Here is a 22,169-nt window from a genome sequence, read left to right on the forward strand (position 1 = left end):
AGCTGAAGGCAACGTGAAGCTTCCTAGATGTTCCTCAACCATGGCATTCCCACACGCAGGTCAAAGGGAGGACCACAAGGAGGACAACTGGTGTCCAGAACCCACCTTCTCTGCAAAATGGGAACCTTTGCATTAAAGCCCACCCCTCCAGCAACCTCAACCCTGCGTTGAAGACCCATCAACTTCTCCGATGCTTCTGTGGAAGCTGAAGATTCATCTCAGGGTCTTTGAAGCATCAGAAGTGGGTAACAACTCAGCCAAGAAGGAGAAGACTTGAAGAACATCATGGCTGGGTTCTCTGAGGCCTAGGGCTAAAAGGGGAGGAAGAAGACCCCAAGCAGGGACCCTCCCTTCTCGGCCACCAAGTGCCGAGGAATCAGGACCCCCGGAAACCTGGTCTCGTCCAACCGATGTGCGCAACTCCTCACTTCCTCAAACAGATGGGAAGCGCTCGGATTGGGCCTGGGGGGTGGGTGGGAGGCGGTGGGACAAAAGACCCTTTTAATCCCCTTAGGACTTGGCTGGCCTGCAGCCCCCACAGCCAGGGGCCACCCCGTCTGCCAGTGACAATGGAGATGGGGGGAGGGAGGGGGGAAGCAGGGAATGTCCCCCTCAACGACGGCACGTCTTGATGGATGCTCCATTTCAAGCCCGGGCTTAGCAACTGGGAGGCGGGCAAAGGAGGCCCCGTGGCAGGGCTATTGATCAGGCTCATGGGGGGGGGGGAGGGCAGGGGCAGAGAGGCTGGACAATGCCAGGGTCAGGAGATGCAAAGGGGGCACAATGGAGCCCACCTCCCTTATCCCATCTGCTGAGCCACGTGACACAGGCCCCCGGGGGTGAGGTTCCCATGCCTTGGCCCATCACTCAAGCCCGCCTCGCCCCACCCAAGACCTTCACCTCCAGCCATCCATCCATCACGGCTTCATTCTGCGCACCTCCACCCCACCCTTCCCCGGATCAGCCAAGGGGTGCCGTGACCCCCACACCCCTCTTCCCCTCCATCCTCCCCGTCCATTGGCCCCGGCAGTGGGTGGGATTCAAATAATTTAACAACCGGTTCTCTGCCCTAATGACCAGCTGAGTAGGCGTGGCTTGGTGGTCATGTGACCATGCGGGCGTGGCCAACTCAACGTCACTCACGTCGATGGGCGCTTCGCCTTAGCTGTTAACAATGTAACAAGGGTTAGCCAGAGAGGCTGTTTCTGTAAGCAGGGCAATAAAGATTAGGCTAGAAATACCACCAGAATGTTTCCTTCCTGCCTTCCTTACAGGATTAGCCCTGGAAAGTGGGGGGAAAAAACAAAATAAGATTTCTTCCAACAACCGGTTCTCCGAACTGCTTAGAAAGTTAACAACCGGTTCTGCCGAATAGGTGCGAACCGGCTGAATCCCACCACTGGTTTTGCCCCGAGGTTCAGCCACTTCGTGAAAGGAACCCGTGCTCCTCAACCTGACGGAGACACAAGAATTTGGCCTGGAGGGAAACGGGGTTGCAGAGATTCTCGCCCCACCCCCCATGGATTCCTTCAGTCATGATCCCCAAACTTGACAGGCTCCCCAAAAAGCAGTTGGAAGCAAGACGTTCTCCACCCACAAAGATCTGGAGGAGGTCCTCCATCGTGCATGGTCCATACCATCTGGTCAACCACGCAGTGGGAGCCTGTCACTCACTTCTGGTTTGTTTGTTTTTATGACATACCGCAAACAATAGTTGACTAGATACACTGTGGCGAAATCTGAACTGGTTTAACTACCGGTTCGGTGGCTGCGCATGCGAGCTGCATGCCAAACACATGCATGCACAGTGTGTGCCACGCACCAAATGTAAGGTGTGCGCGCACATGCATTGCACGGCAAAAGGAGGCCTGGGAAGGAAGGTAAGTAGAACAGCATGCACGGTGGGCCGGGGGGGGGGGAGTGATCAGCTGTGGCGCGCGATCGTTGGAGCCTTTTTTAAAAACTTTTTTTAAAGCATTTTAAAGCAAATGGGTGAATAGGTAATAAAAATGTGCTTTAAAAAAGTTTTTTTAAAAAAGGTTCTGACGACCGTGCGCCACAGCTGTGATCATCGGAGCCTTTTATTTTTTTACTTTTTTAAAGCTTTTTTTTTTTCATAAAAAAGTTTTATTTTTACAATCATATCAAACAGCTCATCCAATGTACAGTTATATACAATTAGTCGGGCTTGCCCAGTCACCACCCCCTGTTTTTAACACTCTTCCCTCTTCTACCTTCTTCTACTTTCCAGACCTTCGTCTCCTTCTCTTATCTACATCCTCTCCTCCCTCCACCCTACACCTTCCTTCTCCCTCTTCTACCCCTCTTCCTTCCTCTTCTCCTCTTTCCTACCTCCTACGCTCTCCTCTTTTCTCCCTCCCCACCGTTCTAAAATGGTAACTGGGCAGACCCGACCCTACATTAATTATATTTATACATCTTCAATAATCCCTGTACATTCACCATCACTCCATCTCTACCAAACCCCCCCCCCAATTCCCCTCCCCCTTACCCCCCACCCCCCACCCCGACTTCCCAGAACAAAATGCAGAGTATCAAAACTAACAATCATAATCCAAAATAATTCCTAAATTATAATCTCTAGTCACTCCACACTTAAATCACACTCTCAATTCCCCTCTCCTTCAGAAATATATCTAATACAAAATATTTCCTAAATTTACTCATATGCTATTCGATATTTTTGCTGAACCGGTAGTAAAAAATGTAAAAAAATAATAATGTTCCTACGATTAGCTGAGCAATGCGCGATCATCGGAACTTTTTTTTTTTTTTAAACAACATTTAGGCATTTTTTTTACTACCGGTTCTCCGGAACCAGTAGTAAAAAATGCTTTAAAAATAAAAAAAAATATTTAAAGCATTTTTTACTACTGGTTCTGGAGAACCGGTAGTAAAAAAAATACCTAAATGTTGTTTAAAAAAAAAAATTTCGATGATCGCGCGTTGCTCAGCTAATCGTAGGAACATATATTTTTTTTTACATTTTTTACTACCGGTTCAGCAAACCAGTAGCCTTTTTTACTACCGGTTTGGGTGAACCAGACCAAACCGGTAGCATTTCACCCCTGCTAAATACCCTAGATATCCTACTATGAGGTGGAAGGCCTATAAGTCTAATAACTAAATAATATTGGGTTATTTGAGCACACTCATTAAAACATACTACAATATATGACAAATCGTAGCTTTTCCTGGATTTTGGCTTCACGTGTGCAGAGTAAACTCAGGGAGTTGTGGCTTGCTCTACAAACTGTATTTAGCTAAACGTGGAGGTAAAACAGTGTGCAAACTCCGTGTAACGGCTTGTGTCCGTCCTTGCCCGAATTAATTCTTGCGTGAAACATTTTACGCTTCATTGAGTCGACGAGGCCTCTGATCTCCGAAATCGTCCAAGTTTGAATAAGTTTTGACAAGCAGAGTTCTCCTCCTCCTATCAAACTGGGTTTCTCTTTTAACAAACCAGCATTGCACACAGACAGACATTACAGAAGAGAAAATTCAGGAGAAATTTTATATTTTCTCGCTTCGACGTGAAATTATTTAAGCCAGTTTGTTTGTTTTTAAAAAGTATCGGGATTGAAAAAGATGGCTTGGGGGCCTCTCCTTGGTTGTGTGAATCTATCGAATTCTCATTTCAAAGGAAGTGTGAGAATCGTAGCTCGGGATTTTAATCCTCTCAGATTTTATCATCCCCTTTATTTTATTTTAGTGGTTTTTTTTCCAATTTAAATGTTTCTGCCTATTGAGAAAGTTTCTTCATTTTTAGGAACTGAAATTGGACTAGAAGGCTGCAAGTTCCTTTCCATCTTCTGTTTTCTTCTGTTATTATTCTGTTAAATAACACGCAGGCAAGAAAAGCAGGGGAATTTAGAATTTTTTCTCCATCGATGTCTGAAAATTGTTTTTTAAAACATCCATAGGACTTTCCTGCTTACCCAGGACACTAAACCGCAAACCTTGATTACTTCAGAAACAATGATAACCTTAATCCTTGGAATCATTTTCAAAACAGGATTGTAAACGCACAACTGCCATGTACAACCAGCTACCTTAATACTGTCATTTTGGCCAACTAACCATGCTAAAAACTCAAATTTGTGAGCGATTGCACGCCGACAAAAATGCACAAATTGTGTTGTCTAGCTGTCCATTGAAACACACACCGCATATGTTGTGGTGTGCATGGTTGTTGTTTGTTTTTTAGCTTCTTAGGGCCTGCAAGTAAAATTATTCCGAATATTCTGGCTGAAAAACGATCCGCAAAACTTTGAACTAAATCAAAAGACATTTTCTTCCATTTGGCTCTCAGATGCTCTCTCACTGGATTTGTTCGAAGCCGACCCATCGGTTCTCAAAAAACAATTTTAAAAAAGGGAGATTTTTCCACCCGAAATCCCATCTCCAAAGGGAAAGTAAGTCTCAAAACTTTTGTTTTTCCCCTCTCGTTCTGCTCGATTTGATTTCTTGTACTTGAGTGCCTCGTCGAAAACTTCAGTTAGCACTCCGCATCCTTTTGAATAGAATAGAATAGAATAGAATAGAATAGAATAGAATAGAATAGAATAGAATAGAATAGAATAGAATTTTTTATTGGCCAAGTGTGATTGGACACACAAGGAATTTGTTTTTGCAAATCCTTTGCTATTCAGGCACAATAATAACTTTGAATTAAACTTTTTGAACTTTTCTGCATCCGACTTTTTCTGCATGTGCCCAAAATTCCCTGCTAGCTGACAAGGATCATCATCATCATCATCATCGTAATAAGGATTTATACTTACTCCAGTTTTGCAGAAACAGCCCTAGGACCAGGCAGCACCTCCACGGAAGCATCACCCGCCAACGGCCGGCTCGAAGCACCCCCAAAACCCCCGCTGGCGATCGTGTTCCCCAAAAGCAACCCAAACCCCGATTCTCCCTGGCAAATAATCCCTTAAAACAGCCAGAACAAGGCACCCCCCACCAACCCACCCTACTTGCTCTGCTAATTCCTCCCCCCACCCCGCTCAGCTGCAACGGTGGGTCCCCCTTTCTTTTGCAGACCCTTGCCCCAAATTTTGAGACCTTTCTCAAACTAAATTAGCCAGCTGAGCAGTCCCATTGTTTGCCCTTTGCGGACCAGCCGGAGTCATTGAGATAATCGGAGCAGGGTGCAAGGAGGAGGAAGGGGGGGGGGAGGATTGGCTCTGTGTATGTGTGTATGGGGGGGAGAGATGGAGGAAGCTACCCAATTGCATTGGTCTTCAGAGCCCCTCCCTCCTCTCCCAGCCCTCCTTCCATGTGTCCAAGGGATTCTCCTTCCCAACTTCTCAAGGCTAGATAATTCAGTGGCTTCCTTCGCACCCGCCACCTGCCCCGCTGTGGCCAGGCCAAGGAGAGAACTCCCCTGGCTTCTTACCTGGGTGTCATTTGCATGCAGAAGAGACGGAGGTATTTTTATTTTATTTTTTGGGGGAGCACAAACCAATCCTCAAAGGGTAACCAGCTGGTGGACTCGCCCACTGGAAGCTGCTAAAGGGAAAAGTAAAACGGGGAGACCAGTTGGAAACTGGTATGATTGGATGAAATTTGGAAGGGGGGGTTTCCTTCTCATTCTCCTCTTTCTTGTATTTAGAATAGAATAGAATAGAATAGAATAGAATAGAATAGAATAGAATAGAATAGAATAGAATAGAATAGAATAGAATAGAATAATTTTGGAGAATAGAAATAGAACAGAACAGAACAGAATAGAATAGAATTTTGGAGAATAGAATAGAAATATAGACTAGAATAGGAATATAGGATAGAATTAGAACAGAATAGAATAGAATTAGGAATAGGAGTAGAATAGAATAGAATAGAATAGAAAAGAAAATAAGAATAGAATATAGGAATAGCATAAAGGAAATGAATAGAATAGACATAGAAATAGAAATAGAAATAGAAATAGGAATAGGAATAGAATAGAATAGAATAGAATAGAATAGAATAGAATAGAATAGAATAGAATAGAATAGAATAGAATAGAATAGAATTTATTTTTATTGGCCAAGTGTGATTGGACACACAAGGAATTTGTCTTGGTGCAGATACCCTCAGTGTACATAAAAGAAAAGATATGTTCATCTAATATAGAAATGAAATAAAGAAATAATATAGAAGAAATATAGAAATAGAAATAAAATAGAATAGAATAGAATAAAATAGACTAGACTAGACTAGACTAGACTAGACTAGAATAGAATAGAATTGAATTGAATTCTAGAATAGAATTTTATATTGGCAGTCTGGGGTCTTAGCAGCACCCTCTTCAAGGCCGGCCCTACGACAAGGCTGCTGGGGTAGTCCAGCCGGAATTTTTCTCGCCATCCTCAAAATCGAAATGAAAAGAAATGTGCATTTATTGGAATGCTGTCCCAGGTACTGAAAATGCCTGCCCGAGGCTGGAAAAAAACCCATGAGGATTCTTTGGGGGGTTTGATGCTTGAGATGGATTTAAACGTTTTATGACTTTTTATGGAGAGCCTCGAATTTTAAAAAATTTTCAAAAAACCGGGCAATTTTCTGAAGCCACAAACATCCAGATTTGGGGAATTCCACCCAAGTTGAGACTATGGTTCATTGGGAATCGTTTGTCTTTACAGGCCATAGTTTTTAGCCAATTGGGGCCTCTGGTGGCTCAGGCTGCTAAGGCAGTCTATTATTAACACAGCTGCTTGCAATTACTGCAGGTTCAAGTCCCACCAGGCCCAAGGTTGACTCAGCCTTCCATCCTTTCTAAGGTGGGTAAAATGAGGACCCAGATTGTTGGGGGCAATAAAAGTTGACTTTGTATATAAATATACAAATAGGATGAAGACTATTGCTTGACATAGTGTAAGCCGCTCTGAGTCTTCGGAGAAGGGCGGGATATAAATGCAAATAATTAAAAAAAAATCGTGATCGATTGGACCAGCCATTTGTCTGGAACGGTGTAGGGTGAGCAGGGGGTTGGACTAAATGACCTCCAAGGTGCCTTCAAACTCTTTTGTCATTCTGTTTCCTTTCAATGTCTCTGCTTGACGAGGCTGGTGAGCGGCTGAGAAGCGAACCCCGGATGGAACAACGAAGGCGGCTAAGACGCTGCGCTTGTCAATCAGAAAGGTCGGCAGTTCGGCGGTTCAAATCCCTAGGGCAGGTCTCTCCTGCGTGAGCAGGGGGTTGGACTAGATGACCTCCAAGGTCCCCTTCCGACTCTGTTTTTTTTTCTGTTAGCAAAGTGTAATAAATAAATAAGCCAACGCTTCCATTTTCACCAAAGTCCTCAGAGTCACAAAGTTGGGGATTGTTTAAACCACACAACTGTCTTCGCTTTCCCGGATTTGCACTGACGATCCCCTTTTTTTAAAAAAATGTGCATGAAGAACCGGTCTTTTTGATATTCCCAGTCAGTTCCAGGGTCCAAACTGGGCCATTGTTGCCACGAAGCACTAACTGAGGTTCACCCTGACCAAGCTTTTGCAAAACGGCAGAAGTTGCAAAACATCGCGAATCGTGCAAAAGTCGCAGCTTAGGGCAAAAAAGGGATTATTTTTTTTTTACAAAAACGCCATGCGCTAAATGCGACCGTTTCCAAAACGGCACACCTTGCAAGAAATGCGAAAGTTGAGCAAACAGGCCTTGCAATCAATGCAAACATTGCCAAAAAAAAAAGAAAAAACCCTCAAAAAACCATGGCACACCTTGCAAATAAATGCAACGGTTTCGACATCTCGCCAAAACCTGGCCAACTTCAGCTTGCAGGTTCTTTGGCCATCTGGGTTTTAGTGTGGCATGAGAATGCAGTAGAATGCCATGAATTGCAGCTTTGGAACAACTGGAGATGAGCTCAGTGGATTCACAGAGGGGTGGGGAGAGGGACGGAAGGAGAGAGAAAGAGAGGGAGGGAAAGAGAGGGAGAGGGAGGGAGGGAAAGAGAGGGGGAGAAAGGGAGAGGGAGGGAGGGAAGGAAAGAGAGGGGGAGAGAGAGGGAGGGAAAAGGAAGGAAAGAGATGGAAAGAGGGAAGGAAAGGGAGAGAGGGAGGAAAGAGAGAGGGAGGAAAGAGAGGGAAAGAGGGAGGAAGAGGGGAGAGGGAGGGAAGGAAAGAGGAGAGAGGAGGAGAAGGAAGGAAAGAGATGGAAAGAGGGAGGGAAAGAAGGAAAGAGGGAGGGAAAGAGAGAGGGAGGGAGAGAAGGAAAGAGAGGGGGAGGGAAAGAGAGAGGGAGGGAGAGGGAGGGAGGGAGGAAAAGAGAGGGGAAGAGAGGGGGAGAAAGAGGGAGACAGGGAGGGAAGGAAAGAGGGAGAGAGAGGAGGGAGAAGGAAGGAAAGAGATGGAAAGAGGGAGGGAAAGAGAGGGAGGGAAAGAAGGAAAGAGGGAGGGAAAGAGAGAGGGAGGGAGAGACCCCTCCCCAATTTAGCAGCAGGCAGATAATCTAAAAGGGGAGAGAGAGAGAGAGAGAGAGAGAGAGAGAGGGAGGTCCTTCCACCTTCCCTCCCATTCCTAACCCCCCCCCTTTCCCCCCCAGCTCTTCTGATCCAGTTAACTGCACTTAAAAGTCCTGGATTTGGGGAGGGGGGGTGAGTGGGTGGGCGAGGCCGCCCCCTTCTTTCTTCCGCCTTCCTGGGTCCATTCATGGTGTCACTGACACAAGCCGATGGCCCTATTCTCTGGGCACAATGGGGCACGAACACCCCCTCCCTCTTCTGCCCTTTCTTGGTACCCAGGGAAAGAGGGGAGGCAGTGAGGAAGACAATACCCAAAGGGGGAGGGAGAAGGAGACCCCCCCCTTTTTTTTACTTGCACCCCAAAATTGCAATGGGGGGGGAAGGAAAGAGAGAGAGAGAGAGAGAAAACTGAAATGCGAGCAAGCCAACTCCTGATTTTAAGCCGGCGAACAGGCAGCTGTTGACTAATCAGGTTTGAAAGTGGCAGCCCTGAGAAGCGTCAAAATTTGAACCCGTGCTCTGGGATGCTGCTTCCTTCAAAAATCCTCTCTCTTTCCCCCCCCCACTTTCAGCCACAACCACCCTCCGAGGTAGGCCACCAACCCGAGGAGAGAAAAATGGCTCTATCTATCTATCTATCTATCTATCTATCTATCTATCTATCTATCTATCTATCTATTTCTATCTATCTATCTATCTATCTATCTATCTAATCTATCTATCTCTCTATCTCTCTATCTCTATCTATCTATCTCTATCTATCTATCTATATCTATCTATCTATATCTATCTCTCTATCTCTCTATCTCTATCTATCTATCTCTCTCTCTATATATATCATCTATCTATCTATCATCTCTCTCTCTCTATCTATCTATCTATCTATATCTATCTATCTATCATCTATCTATCTATCTATCTATCTATCTATCTATCTATCTATCTATCTATCTATCTATCTATCTATCTATCTATCTATCTATCTACCTACCTACCTACCTACCTACCTACCTATCTTCTCTCTCTCTATATATATATATATATATATATCTCCATACATACATACACACACATACACACAAAATAAGCAAGGCGAAAGAATGGAATAAACAGAATAAACAGAAGCAGGTTAATTTGACCATTTAATAGTAAAATGCACTTAGGTGAATAGGTGAACATCTAGAACAGTGTTAACTTAAACTGGACAACTTTAAGAGACTTCAACTCCCAGAATCCCCCAGCCAGCGCCTTCTCGCCCTCAAGAACAAGAGCCAAACTGTGGAAAGTTTTCTTATCCCATCAAAACACCCCAAAATAAAATATTTTTTTTAAAAAAACTCCAACTTTGAAACAGACACGATGGCTGGTTTAAAAGGTCGGAATTCCCCCGCGTGGAATAAAAAAAACGATTCACCCCCTCCGAGCCATCATGGTGAGCAACTCTGGATAAATTTATCCAGCCTGACCAGCAAGATTGTAAGGCAGGAGGAGGGGGGGGTGAGGGGAACTGGCCTTGCGAGGTAGGCCACCGATGGCTTGGTTTGGGGCGGAGGGAGATAATGGGGGTTGCTTTAGTATCCAAGGTGCCAAAAAAAATGCTGGTTACGTCAGTCCTTCCTGACTTTTGCATAGCTACTAAGGGTCAATAGACCACGGTTAAGAAATCTACACCCCCGAATTAGACAAGTGGATTAAATACAAAATCATGACACACATCCCTAAATAAAAAAACAAAAAAAACAGCCCCCCCTCTTTACCCTCTTTAACTTATTACGACTCCTATCTGGGCCTCAGTTTTCCCAGTCTTTAAAACGGGTCTAATCTCAGCGCCAACAAATCTGACTATACAACACATATATATATATAAAAAAATCTAAAATCTGTCCGGTCCCCCAAAGCTGGATCCGAACCTCCCAATTAGGAATTTAATATAATAAAATAAAAACAGAGGAAATTAGGGTTGCAAAGGTTCTCCCCCAGCTTTGGGGATACCCCCTCCCCTAAAATGGGGGGGGGGTTTCCCAGCCTCCGGAGAGAAAATCCAACCAGCCCAGAGGGTGTTTGTTTTGCAGGGGGGGGCAATGGGGGGGAGGTCAGACGTAAAGGAAGACGCGTCAATTTTTAAAGACCTCGTAGAAAAAGAAATTAGAAAAAGTGGAGAATCCAGCCCCAAATTGTAAAAATCAGTCGCATGACAAGAACGACGCTTAGTCTGGTTTGTGTGACAGTGGAGGTAGAAGGTTCAGGAAGGAATACGGGCAGACCTCGAATTACGAGGCTTAGTATCCCAATTTACGACCTAAGTTTAAGATTCAATTTCAAAGTTATAACCGCCCCACCCCGCCCTCTGCGCCAGCGACCGCACTTAAAAACCATTAGCAGCCTCCCGATTTGCCTTTTTAACCAGAAACCGAGGTTTAAATTCCGGTTTCTGCCCCCACTCCCCAAACACCCCTTGTGGACAAGGTCTCACTTAATGACCGCAGAGTTCGTTTTAATGACAGCCATGAAAAATGTCATAAAATCAGTTCCGTTAAGGAAGGGACGAGAGTCTTCAACTTGACAGGCGTCGTAATTGAATACATTTGATGTGCGCAGTGGCCCGTCTCAGCAAACAGCCTCAATTCCTGCCTCCGTTGCGGTCGTATGTCGAGGACTACCTGTAACGCACCAGGCCGAGGAGAAGGGGGTGGTTTGGGCACGGCTAAGCCCACTCCTCGAGTCAGTTTTTTCCCGGTGCTTGGACAGCGTCGGTCAGAGACGTAGCTCTCCCGCGGCGATCTTCGTCCAGACGTCCGGAGTGAGAGGGACATAGGTCCTCGCGGTAACGTCCAGTACAAAAAGGGGATCTGAGATCCGGCCGGGGTCAAATCCTTCCTCCACGAGGCGGAACCGTTTCTGCTTGAAGGTTTCCGTCATCTCCAACTGCTCCTGAGAAAGTCAGCCCGTCGTGAACCGTCGCAACCAGATCTGGGTTGTCGCCCCGGCCTCCCTCGCAGGGCCGTTGTGAAACCAGAGAGGGGACTCGAACCCAAGACTTACCTGGAGACGCAGGAAGCGAGGCCAGGCGTACGGAGGAAGGAGCTCGGCCACGTGATGGTAGATTTGAGGGCCGTCAAAGTTTGCATCCGGCTGTAGCACCAAGGTGGCCATCCCTGCCCGGCCGTCATGTCCTAGAAGAGAACACGGGTAAGTCCTTAACTTATGACCATTCGTTTAGCGACCGTTCGAAGTTACAACGGCACTGAAAAAAGGGATTTAGGATTGGTTTTCACGCTTACGACCGCGTCGTATCCCTGCAGTCACACGGTCTAAATATGCACGCTTGGCCACTGACTCGTATTTATGAGGGTGGCAGCGTCCCGGGGTCACGTGATCCCCTTTTGTGACCTTCTGGCAAGAGAAGCCGGATCCACTTAACAACCGTGTTAGTGAACAACGGCAAAAATTCCCTTAACAATTGCGGCCTGGGGAGGGCGAAAAACAGGCTTACTGGAAATACCAGAAGTCCGGAAACAGGCCCATTTCTGGCCTCCAAAGGGCCTCCATTGCCCGGGAGAAGAGACTAAGGTCCTTAGTCCAGCCCCCTGCCTAAGCAGAAGACCCCATATAGTGCCTATACAACAGCCACGGTACAGACCCTCCGTATTGCACACAAAGGTCCTATATTCATCGTACTAATAACTGATCACCGTTCACGAGCAATGTTAACTTTATTTTGTTTATTCCATTTATATGCCGCCAAGTTCAACGATAAGGCAACTGGGATAATAATCAGCGGTGCGAATCAGCCGGTTTGGGAAAACCGGATGTTAATTTTAATCCGGTTCGCCGAACCGGTTGTTCCAAGGAATGGCTGACCCCTCCCTTCCCAGGAGTCTTCACGCGGCCCAGTTTTAGGCCTCCAGTGCCCGGGGGAAGCAATTTTCGTCCTTCTGGAGACTCCAGGAAAGCCTCCAGAGTCTGGGAAGGGCGAAAACGCCCCACCCCTGTGGTGCAGGAGGCAGAGTAGGCCACGCCCCCATGGCCACGCCCACACAGCAACCGGGCCACCGAACCGGTTGCTGAAATTTTTCAATCCCACCCCTGATAATAATAGTTAGCCACTTGCTGCCCCGTTCAAGCATTTCCCATCAGAAGAATGCAAGAAATTTTGAGTTTGCAGAACCGGAAGCTTCAGGCAAAGAACGGGCCCGAAAGTTGGGAGATAATTTTTTTTCCCCCCCCGAACTTTTACCTGGGACGGTCACACCGTAAACCGTGACTTCCCGCAAACTCGCCAACGTGCTCAGCGTCTCCCCGACTTCTGTGGTGGCCACATTTTCGCCTTTCCAACTACGGGGGTGGGGGGGGTGGGGGGGGTGAGGAAGAAAGCAAAACGGTGGGACATCAGAGAAGATTATTTCGCAAAGCCAGGAGGGAAGAATTTGCAAAATTAAAACAAAGCGAAACAACAGCAGGTCTCGGCTCAGAGTTCGAGGAGCGATTTTGAGGTTCTCCTCGCATTGCATTGGCTGACCAAAGCCAGCTGGTGTTGTGTGGCCCGATCGATTTCAATTTTTTTCAAAAAAATGGGTCCTTTTTTTTTTTTTTTTAAGCATAAAGTCTTTTTGGGGGCTATTTAAAAAAAAAATTGAATCGCATTAAATCCCTGGGAAAGTTTTCTTTAAGGAAGGGCGCCCTCGTGTGGCCAATGGGGAATATGACACAAGGCAGGAATCAAAAGGATATTTCAGCATTATTTTTATATATCTCTTTATCACCTCTCTATCACCTATCTCTCTATCATCTATCAATCAATCTATCTATCATCTATTTCTCTATCATCTATCTCTCTCTCTTTATCATCTATCTCTATCATCTATCAATCTCTCATCTATCTCTATCATCTAACTCTCTATCTCTATCACTCTATCATCACTCTATCATCTATCTCTCTATCTCTATCACTCTATCAACTATCTATCATCTATTTATCTATCTCTGTCTATCTGACTCTCTCTCTCTCTCTCTATCTGTATATCTGTATATCTATCTATCTGTATCTCTATCTATCAACGAACTTCCCCAGGGTTTACGCCAAATACCTGACCTACGGACCTTCTGCCGCGAATTGAAAACTCATCTATTTATTCGCGAGGGACTGGCCTAAATTTTATCTAAATTTTATTTTTATTGGTTTTAAATTTATTATTAATTTTAATGGGGTTTTTAGTTATATATGGCCATTTTTATAATAAGTTTTTTAATTAGTATTTTAAATTGTATATTTTATACTGTTTGTTTTTATCTTGGCTGTACACCGCCCTGAGTCCTTCGGGAGAAGGGCGGTATAAAAATTGAATAAATAAATAAATAAATAATAAATATCTATCTATCTATCTATATCTGTCTATCTGTATCTCTCTCTCTCTCTATCTGTATATCTATCTATCTGTATCTCTATCTACCTATCTATCTTGTGCCCTCCGTAGGCCCTAGATCGCAAAGCCCATCATCCCTGCCCAGCATGGGAAACCTGCGCCGTCTTCCATAGAGTCTGAATCATCCAATTTCCAATTCAGTAGCTCAATTCTAGTACAGGTCACATGATCAAAATTCAGACGCTTTTTCAATTGACGGTTTGCGGCGATCAGGTGATTCCCTTTTGTGACCTTCTGACGAGCGAAGCTGACGGGGAAGTCGAATTCACCTAACAGCTGTGGCAATTCACTTAGCAAGACAGGTCACAAAACGGGGCAAAACTCACAACCCATGCCTCGCTTAAACAGCATCAACATTGGGCTCGGCTGTGGTCGTAAGTCAAGGACTACCAACTCTGGTCGTAGGGTCACGGTCCACCTCTGCAGGACTGACTGCGGTGGAAATTCGCACGCCTGCCCTAATTGTAATCGCTCCGAGGTGTTGCTACGCCTTCGCCTGCAGTGAGCAGTTGCCCAGCCTTGCAATGGGGGAGCCAGAGACAAGGATTCGCACCCGGCTCGAGCGGAAAACCAGCCTACCGGTAGGTGTCTCCCGTACGGTCCCAAAAGCTGATAAACCCTTCGGCGTCTTGCACCATCAAGTCCCCAGAGTTAAAATAAACGTCCCCTTTGGAGAAGACGTCGCGGAGCATCTTCGCCTCGGTCAGCTCGCGTCCGCCTGCGTATCCGAGGAAGGGGTTACGAAACGTCACCGGAGAAATCAGGAGTCCCGGTTCCCCTGCAGGAAGAAAAACAACCGCAAAGTTTAGTCCCCGACTTACAACCGTTCCTTTTTTCAAAAAAATATTTATTGTTAAATTTATTGGGAAGCCCATTTTCCCACAAGGTAACTCCCGGTGGCTTTACGATATGAAACGGTTTAGCGAGCATCGGACGTTACGATGTCACTGAAAAAGTGATTATGACCATCCCCGTATCAGGCAATCCAAATTCAGAAACCCTAACAACCGGTGTGTATTTTGGGAAGGTTGCGGCATCCCGGGGGGGGGGGTAGGGGGCGTTGTGTGATCACAAATTTTCGCCCTTCCAACCGGATTCTTGACGAGCCAAACTGATGGGGGAAGCCGGATTTGTTTAACGTCCGCACGGTTGGCTTAAACGCTGCAGTGATTGGTTTAAGCAAGCGCAGCAAAAGAGGATCGTGAAATTGGACGTGACTCATGCCCAACGACCGCAATCGGGAGCAAGGCGGCTTAGCCATGGGAATTCTGCTCCCAATTGCGGGTCGTTAAGCCGAGGACTGCTTGTAACTCGCTGGAAAACGAGGCGAAATGGGACAGAGAGGAAGGGAGACGGAAGATGCCCTCCCCCACTAAAAAGGCTCCCTCGGTCACCTATGTCCACGCGCTGGCACCGGCCGGCAGCTTCGTCTCTTAGTGGACCGCCTTGGACAGCGTCGAAACGAACCAATTCGAAGGGACTGAAGCACTGAAGGGCGAAAGAATTCGGGATGGTGCAATTTTAAAAGGACGATTTCTCTGTCCAGTCTTTCATTCTACATTTGGCGCCATGCACAAATATTTTAGCTCTTCTGCTTCTTTTTATTTTATTTTTATCCAGTACCCCTCTTTTATAATCATTTTTACTTGGCCAATAAAACCAGGGGTCCTTCATAACGAAGGACTGTCGTTTATTTCAGACAGCCGTGTTTCCACTTCATGTATTTCATTGCTTCCCTTTGACTCTTGAATCTACCTGGGAAAGCAAAGATAGGAACCTAAACAATAATTTAAAAAAACAAACAAACCTTGATCAACTTCTTTCGGGCTTGAATTTATATTTACCGACAAAGAAATAAAAGTTTGCACATTCGCCAGGTTTCTTCTCAATATTTTTCTTCACCTGGGTATGAACCGAGTGGCCACATAAATTACTTTACTTCGCTTGGCTTCACTTTAATTTGCTTCACTTCGCTTTTCCTTTCCCTTCTATTATTATTTAGATATTTATTTATTTACTTATTAAACTTATATGCCGCCTATGTCCCCGTCAAGAGACTCTGGCTGGGTGAATTAATAACTAGGAATGTATTAAATTATTTGTTTAGCAAATACAGTACATATAATTCGGATAGTGTGAGTGGTGCGGTGGCCTAGAGGCGGAGCTCTCGCCTCGCAATCAGGAGGCTGTGAGTTCGATCCTAGGTAGAGGCAGATATTTCTCTCTCTGGGCACGTTGAGAATATATCTGCTGAATATAACTCCGTACTGGTGACAGAAAAGGCATCCGGCCAGTAAAACACTCAGCTCCATTCAGTTGTTCAGATTCCACCCCAATGCAAGGGATCATGGGGTCGTTAAAAGGAGATGAAAATATAAATCAGATGGTGGTAAGGCAACTCTGAGGGATAGCCCGAACCTGCCAACGTGCCCCCCCCACTTTTCCAGCATGTTGTGATGCCCACCTTATAAATCCAGGAGCCGCGCCCCACGGCTCCCACAGTGCTGGTGTAGTTGAAGAGGGTGACGTTCCCTTCGGTCATGCCGTAGGTCTCTACCACTTTGATGTTTCCGAATCGGTGGAGGAATTCGCGCCAAACATCCGGGCGCATCCCGCTGCCCATGGCCATGCGCAAGGAATGCTCCCGATCGGCCGGGCTCTGCGGGAAAGGAGAAGGAACACAGTGGCACAAAACAGAGCCCGGCTTCTTTGCAAGTTTGAAATGGGGATGACCGACAATGGGCTGCAACTGGCCAGCGAAGAGGGAGACCTTCGCTTCGCTGGGAAATTATCCCGTTTTGGAAAATCCGACGGGGCCCTTTGTGGTCGCCAAATGTTGGCAGGAATTGTTCCAAATTTGGTTGCCGGTGGATCTGGAAGGGTTTTTTTAAAAGGGAGGGGGACAATGCTGAGGAGGGAGCGTCTCTCCCTGCTCAGCACAATGCAGAAGAAAAGTTGTTTGCAACAGCGGCCTTTTTTTACTTATTTATTAAATAATCGTCTGCCTCCCGATCCAAAGCCGTGGGCCGTAGGGCCGTGGTGGCTCAGGCTGTAAGATAGCCTGTTATTAAAACACAGCAGCCTGCAATTACTGCAGGCTCGAGTCCCACCAGGCCCAAGGTTGACTCAGCCTTCCATCCTTTATAAGGTAGGTAAAATGAGGAGCCAGATTGTTGGGGGGGCAATAAGTTGACTTTGTAAATATACAAATAGAATGAGACCATTGCCTTACACACTGTAAGCCGCCCTGAGTCTTCGGAGAAGGGCGGGATATAAATGTAAATAAATAAAATAAATAAATATAAAGCGGCTCCGGAGTGGCTTACAATAAAATCTTTAAAAGATGAAAAAATAAATAAAAATGAACCATTTTGCTCAGCAACCTGGCACTCCACAATATGAAAGAACCCCCTTTCAGCTTGTCAACTTTATTCAGAAATTGAGACAGGAATTTGAGGGGCGGGGGGGTTTGTTTAATTCAGGAAGTTACTAAGGCAGAAATCTGACTGGTGGCTTAGGGAGAGAGGGAAAAGTGAATCTGAATGACAATGAATGAATGAATAATAAATAGCATTCACTTTTATTCAAACGAATTCACTTTTAGTCAAATAATAAAGGCAGGAAGAAGGCAGAAATTCCCAGCAGTAATACCAGGGGTGGCCACCAGAGGGAGACATATACAGGCCCACCTTTTTCCCCGCACTTACCTGTGGCTGGTTGACCAGGTAGCGGCAAAGCTCTCCAATATATTGGAAGATGGTCACCCCATGAGTCCGACAGTCCGGCCAAAACTGGCTGGCTGAGAATTTTTTCTTCAGTACGCAGGTGGCCCCTGGCAAGAAACGGCAAGCCTTTTGTTTTTTTCCTTTTCTCAAAAAAGCTAAGCAAAGTTTCTAGTCCTCATGGCTTAGAAAGTCCTCTTTTCATTCTTCCCCCCCCCCCTCAGCCCTCAGCCGCCAGGGAGGTTTGGCTGCTTCAACTCTAAGCGGGATTGAGTGCGGATCTTTGCGACGGAAAGGGAATCCCCCAGCTGGGAACGCAACGTGGAGCCTCCAAAGCCAAGAGCAATCTACCCCGAATTCTCCAGGGGAGAAAGAGCAAGGGAGGGAAGAGGATTCTCTGCCTTGCCTGATGGTTCAAATAGAACCTACCCAGCCCAAATGTGCCCAGGATCCCCAAAAGGCTGCCAGACATGTGATACAAGGGCAGGGTCAGGTAGATGACATCGGAGCTGCAGGCCCCCACCAGCTTGTAAAATCCCAGGCAGAGGATGGTCTTCAAGTGGCTGACACGGGCGGCCTTGGGGAGGCCTGGAGAGAAGGAAGAAAACAGGGAGGAAAGGAAAGGAAAGGAAAGGAAAGGAAAGGAAAGGAAAGGAAAGGAAAGGAAAGGAAAGGAAAAGAGGAAAGAGAAGAAGGAAAGAAAAGAAGGGAAAGGAGGAGAGGAAGGGATGGGATGAAATAGGATGGGAGGGAAAGGGAAGGAAAAGAAAAGGAAAGGAAAGGGATGGAAGGAAGGAAGGAAGGAAGGAAAAAAGAAAGGAAAAGGAAAGGAAAAGGAAAGGAAAAGAGGAAACGAAAGAAGGGAAGGGAAGAAGGGAAAAATAAGGAGAGGAAGGGATGGGATGATATAGGATGGGAGGGGAGGGGAAGGAAAAATGAAAAGGAAAGGAAAAGAAAGGAAAGGAAAGGAGGAAAGGAGGGAAAGAAAGGAAAGAAGAATGGAGGGAGGGAGGAAAGGGAAGGGAAGAAAAAGGAAGACAAGGAACAAAAGAGTGTCACATTTTTAAAAACATCGATTGCTACATTTTATTTGTGTTATGAATTCACAACTTTGTCTTACAGTAGCAAACCAAAGCAAGGAAACAAGGTGTCACAATTGTTGCGTAAAGATGTTACTTTAGACTTCCTGCTGCCTTCCAGACACACACACACACCCCGACTCCCTTCCCCCCAAAAACCTCCGCCTCCCCCCTCCCGACGCCCCCCCCACGTCCCCTCTGCACCCCCCCCACCTGTCGTGCCGGAAGTGAAGATGTAGAGGCAGGTGTCCATCAGGTGGCGGGGAGTGGAGAGCTCGTAAGGCAGGGGCTCTTCGGAGGCTTCCTCCAGGAGATCCTGCAGGCTGATCACGCCCGGTGGATAGGGCCCCTTCCCCATCACCCAGACCCCAATGCCCATCTCTTTCAGGCTGGGGAGGATGGGCTCCACGGCTCCGAAGAGTTCTGCAAAAAGGGAGGGAGATTGAGAGGGGGGGGTTAAGCTCCAGCTGGGATTTGGGGCCTCTCTCTCTCTCTCTCTCTCTCTCTCTCCTGAGCCTGGTCTACTTTGCAGGGTTGTTGTGATGAGAGGGGAAGAAGAAAGAGCAGGAAGGAGAAGACAAAAGTGCCTCCTGACACCAAGGTCGGGATGGCTCGGTCAGCCCCATCACCCCCTGCCTCTCATCCTCTTTCTCTCTCTCTCCCCTCCCGTATGCCAACCTGGGGACCCCAGCCCCATCAAGTGGGAGGAGTGGCCCAGGCCTCTCATCCCCAGCCCCATCATCCCCTGCCTACTCTGCTGAAGGCCACACGTGGAAGGAACGCTCCGGCCCATCCTGCCCAGCTTCGTTCTTCCAGCCGCATGGGAGGGATGCCCCAGCCCATCTTCCCCAGCCCCATCCTCCCCTGCTCAGGGGGTCACGCATGGGAGGGACTCCCAAGCCCATCCTCCCTCCCTCCAGAGCCGTGGGAGGAATGCCTCTGGCCTCTCATCCCCAGCCCCATCGTCCCCTGCCTCCTCTGCTCAGGGTCACGTGTGGGAGCGACTCCCAAGCCCATCCTTCCCCGCTTCCCTCCCTCCAGGCGCCCGGGGCTATAATCTGCAGCCCCTCCTCCGCAGCCCCCTCCTCCCCTGCTTGCTTGCCTCCCTCCCAGGCGTGGCCCTGGCCTCTCATCCCCAGCCCCATCGTCCCCGGCCTCCTCTGCTCAGGGTCACGCGTGCGAGGGACTCCCCAGCCCATCCTCCCCTCTGAGGGCCACGCGTGGGAGGGATGCCCCAGCCCATCCTCCGCGGCCCCTGCTTGCTTGCCTCCCTCCACGCGTGGCCCTGGCCTCTCATCCCCAGCCCCATCCTCCCCTGCACCCTCCGCTCAGGGCCACGCGTGGGAGGGACTCCCCAGCCCATCCTCCCCTGCCTCCCGAGGCTCTGGCTCTCTCACCGTGGGTGGCCAGGAGAGCCCGGGCCCCGCAGGCGCGCAGGCAGTGGAGGAGGGCGGCGGGGCGCAGCGCGGTGCCCAGGAAGGCGGGCCGGGCGCCCAGCTTGGCCAGCCCGATCCAAGCCCAGATGAAGAAAGGCTCGTTGCCCGCCAGCAGCGCCGCCGTCCGCCCGCCCAGCCCCGCCGCCCGCAGCGCCTGGCCCAGCCGGTTGCTCTCGCGCTCCGCCTGCCCGTAGCTGAAGCTGCGGCCCTCGAAGCGCAGGAAGGGCCGGCCGGACCCCGCCGCCGCTGCCAGCCGCCCCCAGCGCTGGGCCACGCTGCCCCGGCTCAGCAGTGCCAGCCGCCCGCCCAGCGCCAGCGCCCGGCCCACGAAAGCCAGGTCGGCCCGCCCGTGGGCGCCCAGCAGCAGCCCCAGGAGCCCCAGGAGCCCCAGCAGCAGCCCCAGCAGAGCCAGCCCCACCGCCATGGCTGCCCGGGGGCTGCAGGAGGGACCCCCAAATGGGTGGGTGGGGGAGAAGCCGCGGACGCCCCCTCCGTGGGCTCAGCCCAAAGCCCGCAGGAGCCGCTTGCGAGGAACGCCCGCCTGCGGGAGGGAGAAGGAGGGGGTGCGCAAGCCAGCACGCAAAGGGGCCGGCTCTGTGTGTGTGTGTGCGTGTGTAAAAGGGGAGGGTGTGTAAAGAGCGAGGGTCGGTTGTCCCACGCACAACCCCCTCTTTCGAAGCTTGGCACGCAAACTTTTCACATCCTTTCCAGAGAGGAGAATTTCCCTAAGCCAGGAACAAGAGAGAGAGAGAGGAGAAAGAACGAAAGAGGAAGGAGGGGGAGAAATGAAAGGATGAAAGAGAATGAGAAAGAGGGAGGAAGAGGGAAAGAATGAGAGAATGAGAGAAAAAGGCCGGAGGGAAAAGGAAAGAATGAGAGGAAGAGGGAGGGAAGGAAGAAGAAGAGGGGAAAGGAGAAAGAGAATGAGAGGAAGAGGGGAGAAAGAGAGAGAGAATGAGGGCGAGAGAAGAGAAAGAATGAAAGGGAGAGGGAGGGAGGAGAGAAAGAATGAAAGAGAGGAAGGGAGGAAGAAGGAAAGAATCAGCGAACGAGAGAAAAAGGCAGGAGGGAAAAGGAAGAATGAGGGAGAAAAGGAAAGAATGAGAGGAAGAGGAAAGGAGAAAGGGAAAGAAAGGAGAGGGAATGAAAGAATGAGAAAGGGAGGGGAGAAAGAATGAAGGGGAAAGAGAGAGAATGAAAGAATGGGAAAGAGGGCTAGGAGAAAGAAGAGAATGAAAGAGAGAATGAGAGAAACAGGGGACAAAAAGAAAGAATGAATGAAAGAGAGAGAGAGAGAATAAAGAACGAAAGGAGAATGAGAAGGAGGGAGAGAGAAAAGGAGAAAGAGGAGAAAGAGGGAGGGAAGGAATGATTCAGTTGCACCCCATCCTCAAGGAGATGCCCCCCCAGTCCCCAAAAAAAGACAAAGCGAAGGACTTGCCAGTTCCCTATTGGTAGGCACACATGATTTCAGATTTGACCGCGATTAACCCCCGATTAACCCATTAATCCCTGTTTAAGCCGTGCCAAAAAAACAAAAAAAAAAACCAGAGGTCAGGAATTAATCTGTGGTTTCCGGGCCTAAACTTTCCCCTAATTTCGCAAAGGGGCCAAGCAAGCAGCCGCTGCTGAAATTCCAATTTCCCGGATCTTCCCCCAAGCAGAGCCTGGCAGGGTCCCCAATAATCCCCTATGAATTGTTGTTGTTGTTGTTGCAGATGTGCAAACACGCACACAAACACATAAAACACGGAGGAGAGTTGGCAACAAAGCACCCTTGGTGTTTTTTTTTTTGCCCTCCGGCTACAAGACGAGGAAGAGCCAGAAATCCTGGAAAACAAGAACGGCAACTTTTCCTTCGAAGTTTGGGGTGGGTGGGAAAAATACTCCACAAAGTTTTGTTTTGTTTTGTTTTGAAATTCAGATTTGGATGGGGAAAAAAACAGGCCAGCGGCAGCATCTGGGTTAAAGAACAGGCTTGAAAGGGGTGGTTGGTTAGCTAAATTGGTTCCCACCCCCAGGAAAGGGGCTTACGACTG

At 48.0% G+C, this 22,169-nt stretch overlaps 1 protein-coding gene across 1 annotated transcript; it reads right to left on the reverse strand.

Annotated features, from left to right (window-relative positions):
• Positions 1-9,599: 9,599 nt before the first annotated feature.
• SLC27A3 (solute carrier family 27 member 3) lies at positions 9,600-21,528 on the reverse strand. Its single transcript, XM_058160567.1, has 10 exons — positions 20,092-21,528; positions 18,908-19,117; positions 18,045-18,203; positions 17,601-17,725; positions 16,358-16,552; positions 15,288-15,381; positions 14,473-14,671; positions 12,708-12,805; positions 11,513-11,643; positions 9,600-11,401 (listed from the first exon to the last, which is right to left on the reverse strand). Exons 1-10 carry the CDS (start codon positions 20,552-20,554, stop codon positions 11,225-11,227), a joined length of 1,851 nt encoding a protein of 616 aa, XP_058016550.1. The 5' UTR covers positions 20,555-21,528; the 3' UTR covers positions 9,600-11,224.
• Positions 21,529-22,169: the final 641 nt, after the last annotated feature.

The sequence above is a fragment of the Ahaetulla prasina genome, chromosome 17 (genome assembly GCF_028640845.1).
Source record: "Ahaetulla prasina isolate Xishuangbanna chromosome 17, ASM2864084v1, whole genome shotgun sequence".
NCBI classification, from domain to species: domain Eukaryota; kingdom Metazoa; phylum Chordata; class Lepidosauria; order Squamata; family Colubridae; genus Ahaetulla; species Ahaetulla prasina.

What these genes read in the sequence shown, in the direction of transcription:
- SLC27A3 (XM_058160567.1), bottom strand. Translation starts at nt 20,554, where the DNA reads ATGGCGGTGGGGCTGGCTCTGCTGGGGCTGCTGCTGGGGCTCCTGGGG. An exon ending in CCTGGGCACATTTGGGCTGG is followed by an intron (nt 17,726 to 18,044) that starts GTAGGTTCTATT and finishes GTTTCTTGCCAG; the next exon opens with GGGCCACCTGCGTACTGAAG. An exon ending in ACCTGGTCAACCAGCCACAG is followed by an intron (nt 16,553 to 17,600) that starts GTAAGTGCGGGG and finishes CCTTTCCCGCAG; the next exon opens with AGCCCGGCCGATCGGGAGCA.